The sequence below is a fragment of the Aplysia californica genome, unplaced genomic scaffold (assembly GCF_000002075.1).
Source record: "Aplysia californica isolate F4 #8 unplaced genomic scaffold, AplCal3.0 scaffold00105, whole genome shotgun sequence".
NCBI classification, from domain to species: domain Eukaryota; kingdom Metazoa; phylum Mollusca; class Gastropoda; order Aplysiida; family Aplysiidae; genus Aplysia; species Aplysia californica.
In genome coordinates, this window is record NW_004797375.1 from 233789 (window position 1) to 240003 (window position 6215).

At 39.5% G+C, this 6215-nt stretch overlaps 1 protein-coding gene across 1 annotated transcript in view; it reads right to left on the reverse strand.

The window, feature by feature from the left end:
- Nucleotides 1-56: 56 nt before the first annotated feature.
- LOC101848653 (galactoside alpha-(1,2)-fucosyltransferase 2) overlaps nucleotides 57-6215 on the reverse strand; it is a 55234-nt gene continuing 49075 nt past the window's right edge. The window contains exon 5 of the mRNA XM_005095497.3: nucleotides 57-1500. Within this exon, the coding sequence (XP_005095554.1) occupies nucleotides 1466-1500 (35 nt within the window). The 3' untranslated portion in view covers nucleotides 57-1465. The remainder of the gene's footprint in view (nucleotides 1501-6215) is intronic.

Below are 6215 nucleotides of genomic sequence, written 5' to 3' on the forward strand. Positions count from 1 at the left end.
AATAATAATAGTAATAATAAAAATAATTATACACATAACAACCAAGAACAAATTTGATTGCTTTGTTTGTGCTTTATTTTACACTATAAAATTGTTAATTCGCAAAACAAAGGTAACTTAAACACAGATACAGTGTGGTCCCTTCATGATGAATTCTCATTTCTAACAAAATATATTATATTTTCATACTTCTCCCTCTTTTGCATTGCCTCTTGCGCAGAAATTGAGGCTGAAAAATGTGAATATGTTATTGCTTGCACTGTATGCTTCCGCGGAAGCTGAGAATGTTTCTGGGTGTTCTCAGAGGGTCTGCTGGGGTAATAATAGTTGTAAAGCGCCTAGAGCAAACTCTTGAGCATGGATATGCGCTATATAAATGCAATTATTATTATTATAAGAAAGTTACGTTTAGGAACCAAGGGAAATTACCCATGAAATTAAAATCCGCAAAAGGGCATCTTTTGTAATTTCCCTTTTATTCACTACAGGAAAGGGCGCCAGAAATCTTATATTTTGAAAGAGGCAGTGAATCCACAAAATGTTTTTTTTTATGATAATCTAATTTTTAGGCACAAAGGTATTTAAAAAACAAGTTTGAAAAATGAATAAATGCAGAATAGTGATGATCATTGAATGATGTGATTGAATCAGAATGACGCCACAATGTAAATTGCAACAGACATGATGTAGTGTGAAAAGAGACATTGAATTGATGACTTTCGTCCATGACTAGTGCTTATTTTAGTTTGGCGTTTTAGAGTCATGCTAGATATTGAAAATTAAACATTAGTTGTGGAATTTTAAAAATTGCCAACATTGGGGGCGTAATATACATTTAAATGCACCTCTATTTACAGTTCATGTGGAAATTAGTCTGAGATTCATCAGACGAATCACCATCCTGTTCTCTTGAAAAGAATAGGGATTACCACTGATCAAATTGAATACGTTTATCTGTGGTTCCCTTTTTGTTATAGGTAAAGAAAAAGAGAAACATAGTTTACCCGAAAGAAGCACAATACCATTGTGATAGTGAAGAAGAACGAGGGTGATAAAAAAGGCATGCTCTGGAAGTAAGGCAACATAATATTTTCGGAGAGCCGGGAAACACCGACTGACCTTTCAAAACCAGGGGGAAAAATCATCCGGGGAACAGCAACTGTGCCAAGAGAATGCCTAGTCGTGATGGTATTGACTATGGTATCGAAACACCTGCGCCCCTCCAAAAATCTCGTTTATAAACTTTTACATGTATTTATAACTACGTTCTATCGTCAACCTGATATCAAATTTGGAACCAGCGTGTCAACATTAACAAATTAACTCGCGCACGGCTCTCTTTCTAGCTGGATTTATGTAGAAGATCAAAACAAAGACGTGGTAAAGTTCCCTACTGCAACTATTTGTTGACGTGGTTGTTCATAAACTCCTCAGAGTTGCCAAAAGGAACTTTCTTCAGTAGCTGTCAGTTCATTTGTTGAAAAGTGAGCCCGACAGTGCCTGTATAAAAAAGGCAAACAGATAAAGATTATAGACTGGAAATACTATCTGAACTTTTCGCCATGTGAGCACCCACACGCCCTTGGTACAGCCAGTCTGTCTATCTGCCACCAGTATGCAATTAAAATCTCTTCAGTATGTGCATGTAGGGCATAGTGCAACCACCGACATTTTGCTATCTTAAGTATTGCAATTAAGGCTTATCCCAATCAGTAGCAAATAATCACCTTGAAGAAGACAGCAGCATTGAAAACTGAAACTATTGTTTTTCTTTTTTTAAAAATCTACCCTGGAACAACTTAGATTTACCTAAAAAATCTCGGAAACCAAGTTTTTCAACAAACATTCGTAAAAAATGTTCCTACCAGCTTCAATTTATATAAAAGTGCATACGAAAAAGGAAGTGGACTATAAGTCAACAGACAACCAAAGGGGATATGCTCTGTTAGTCTTTTTCGGGCTTTTTCGCTTTATTTACTCATGCCTGGTTGCACTTAGGGCAGTTTACTCCTGAATCTATTTTAAAAACATCTTAAATTATTTTTAAAAAACTAAGATTGCAACATGTAGTGTTTTCAAATCTGAAAAAGAACAGACAAGTGCCAGTTCTAACTGGTCTGGCAGTAGGGTGCGTTCCTTTTGGACCTTTTTTAAAAACTTTTTTTCTTCCGCTTGTACCCTGGGGTGTCGCGGGGAGACACAGGTGTCTGTCTGCAGCAAGTCGTGTGGCCTGTAGGAGGGACATCCCATGATCTTTAAGGGTGTCTGCCACAGATTCACTCCATCGTCGCCTTGGTCTTCCTCTGGCTCTCCATCCAGAATATTTAATGTTGTATGTTCTCAGAGCTGGATGGTTTGAGGGCATCCGCGTGAGGTGTCCGAACCACTTGACCTTTTGTTTTTCAATGTGTGGTAGGACTGGTGTTGCTCCCACGGTGTCCCTTATGACTTCATTTTTAATTTTGTCTCTTCTTGTTTTGTTGACCGCTCTTCTTAAGCATTTCATCTCGCATGTGACCAGTTTCCTCTCTAGGGCTTTTGTTAGAGTCCATGTCTGGCACTGATATGTGAGCGTTGGAAGGAAAATGTCGTTGATGAGCTTCGCCTTGGTGCTCATGGGGATATTGGGATGTTTCAGGAGAGGGCCCAGTTGGTAGCTGACTGCGTTGGCTCTCTGGCATCTAGTCTCTATCTCTCGATCTAATTTTCCATTTTCTGTGAAAATGCTGCCCAAGTATTTGAATTCTCTGCTTTGTTTTAGTTGGGATCCATTGATGTTGATATCCACTTTACCTGGTCTCCTGCTAATTGTCATGACTTCGGTCTTGCTTATACTGATCTTCATGTCATATTTTTAGCAGCTCGCCTTTAGTTGGTTTATATGCTCTTGTAGCCGAGTCTTGTTGTTAATCATTGCCAGGTCAACTGCAAACATGAGTTCGTTGAGTGCCTCTGGGTCTGGATTGGCCTCTTTTGTTATCTGGTCCATGTAGATCACGAAGAGGAGAGGGGAGAGATTGCACCCCTGTCTCACTCCGGATGTTACTGGAAACCAGTCCGATGTTCCACTGGTAGTTCGGACAGGGCTTCTGCTGTTGGCATAGATAGCCCTGATGTTGTCTAGCAGTTGTCCCTTGATGTCGAACTGCTCTAAGATCTTCCATAGCTTGTTTCTATTTGGACCAAATTGCGTAATACCAGGTCCCTTTGGACCAGTATAACAGTTAATTTTGTTTTAGCCTTGCAGTAATCGGATGAAAGAGCGATTATAGCTCGTAGCAGCATCGAATACAATGAAAGTGAGAAAAGTTCAGTTCTTCCGAACACACCACGTTTTGAGAATGATTCGCTGTGCCTGTTTTGTGTTTAAAGACGTTGTTTGTGAGCTTTGTGAACTGTCCTAAGAGGGGCTTTTCGTTAACGGGGAGAGTGGGTTGTTGTTGTTTTTTTTGGGGGGCGGGGCTGATTTATGCACTATATATATATATAGCTTCTAGGGTGTTTCGAATAGGTGCATTTATAATACGGACGAACAAAAGTGAGAAGTCGTAAACGCTGGCGCGTCTTACATAGGCCATCCACGTACAGGCCGGGCCATGAGGCCTTGAGGCGCCACCATGTGATATGGATGTTGTTTAGCTATTTACTTTGTTCTAAAGAAGAAAACGAAGAAACGAAAATCTGCAATGTGGTGTAAAAAATTGCTTCTCCGTAGAAAAACACATAAGATGTGTTCTCTCTCTCTCTCTCTCTCTCTCTCTCTCTCTCTCTCTCTCTCTCTCTCTGTCCGTCTCTCTCTCTCTCTGTCTCTCAAACACGCACACACACACACTCTCTCTCCCTCTCTCTCTCTCTCTCTCTCTCTCTCTCTCTCTCTCTTTCTCTCTCTCTCTCTCTCTCACACACACACACACACACGTTTGGTATCAAATGGCAGTAGAATTTGATGGTGATGAAAAATCCGTAAAGTCTTTATCATTTTTAACTCTCCAAGTACTCAATCGGCTAAGTGAACAATAGTTCACGATGCAGGTGCAAGGGATGGTTTTCGGGAATAGATAAAGTTCGTTTTGGGAGAAAAATAAGCGAAGCCAAGTCTGTGGGGGCTGTTCCCCCTGGAAGCGACCTCGTTGAATCCGAGCTTGCTGATTTAAGTTCTGGTTGAATCCGGGTTATTTTTATTGATTTTAAAGAAGAAAAAAAACTGGGAATCTATCTCTTCTCGTTGAATCCGAGTTCTCGTTGAATCCGAGCTCATTAAATCCGAGTTCCACTGTATTTGGGAAGCCGCCTTGAGGCCGGGGATTCCCCCAAATGTTGGCCTGAACGCATGCCTGGTTCAGGCCCAGTTCAGGCCCGGTTCGTGATTTGAAAAAAAAATCCCATACAAAAGTATGAGTAAATATAGTTAATTCGCTTTGAAAGCCATTCCTTTGTCAAAATAAGCCTCTTTTTTTACTTTTTACTTACAGATTGAGACGAAATACATATCTGGTCTAGCTGTATTCGATACTGTAGGCAAATACACCAAGAGAAACTTACAAAGAATATATTATAGTAAAATACTGGTCACTGTTTCCCGGTAACAATGACGCCAGCAGTCGTTGTTTTCCGGCGCATTCAGTATTTGATCTTTCCCGATCACAGGTGGGTGAAAAAGGCAGTAAAATCATCATAGTTAACATTCACTGTCACGAAAACGGCAAAAGCAAAATCCATTTGAAAATTAATATGTGTTTTACAACATCAACGACACTATTTAGATCTTGTAGGAGACGAGATTCGACCCTGCCTATGAGGGCCAACCCGGGCTGAGAGGGGTACAACGAACCTGAAGAAAGACCGCGACATTATATTATAACAAAAAACTTTCTCCACACTGAAATCAAACTCGGGTCACCAGTGTGTGACGGCAAAGTGTTTAACTGCTACACCACAGACTTCAGTACAGCAGCCCTCTATAAAAAAAACTATGAAATAAGTTATCAAATAAAACATACAAAAACAGGTAACAAACTTCAAAATCAACAATAGAAACCATCAAACGCCTTTGTCTCGCCAGAGGAAAAGCTTAGGCGGTGTACCAGTAGGAATCAAGGATTCAAGTAAAAGAGAGCATTCAGAAACAGATAGCAGTTAAAAAAAGTTAAAGTAAATTCAACAATTAATATGATATGTGAGCAGTTAACATCAATGTGTCTACGGTCATACACATACAATACAGGTTGTTTAAAAAAAGAGAACCAATTAAAGGGCAAAAACTCGGCCATCTCAAAATTATTATCAACAAAACTTTGAACAAATAAAATTCAACTAAGGGGACATACAACATGTAAATGTGAAGGACATCTATCTACGTTTTCGACAAGTATCAAGTTTTAAAAAATTCAACAAAAATTGGGTAAAACGCCTGATTTTATTAAACGCGTTCACCTACAAGAAAGTGATCTGCTCGGTCTGGTTTCAGAGCAAGAACTATAAAACCACGGCAGTCACATCAGAAGGATATCTCAACGTGCTGCGAATGTTTTGGGGAAGTTTGGGGAGGAGAATGTGTTCTGATGAAGAGGCCTGGTTTCTGTGGAATGGTGCCTCTCCCCACCGGTCAATGGAATCCCTTGTATGGCTACAAGAAAGGTTTGGGGGACACCTTATAAGCCGACAGTTTACAAATGAATGGATACCACATTCCCCAAGGCCTGAACCGCTTTAGTCACTACCTTTTGATTTTTTTGACAGACAGAGTCTACGGAAACAACCCAAAAACAATCGAAAAATTGAAAAAAGAGGTAAAAAGAATCTACCAGGAAACACGCCTACAGATTATTTCAAATTTCCAGAGGCGTATAGGAGCTTGTGCGGAGAGATTTGGTTAACACCGGCAGATTTAAATAGCCACAACCAGCCCAGGGTTTATTTAGCAATATCAATTTGGTCTAATTTTTATTCTTCAATGCACAAATCATAGTTGAAATAGAACAATGTGGTCGGTTTTTAAAAGTTGCAAAATTTTTGTGTTTCACTTAATTTTAGTATAAATATTTTAATTTAAAACATATATTATTTAAACATAATGTTATTGAAAATTTGGAATTTTCATATTCACGAATGTAACGTCCGGCTGGTTCAATTTTATTTCTGAGAAGTTTATTGCGCAGTGTCTACCCGGACACATCTCTGACGGAGATAGACCAATCAAAATGCTTTGTGTCTCT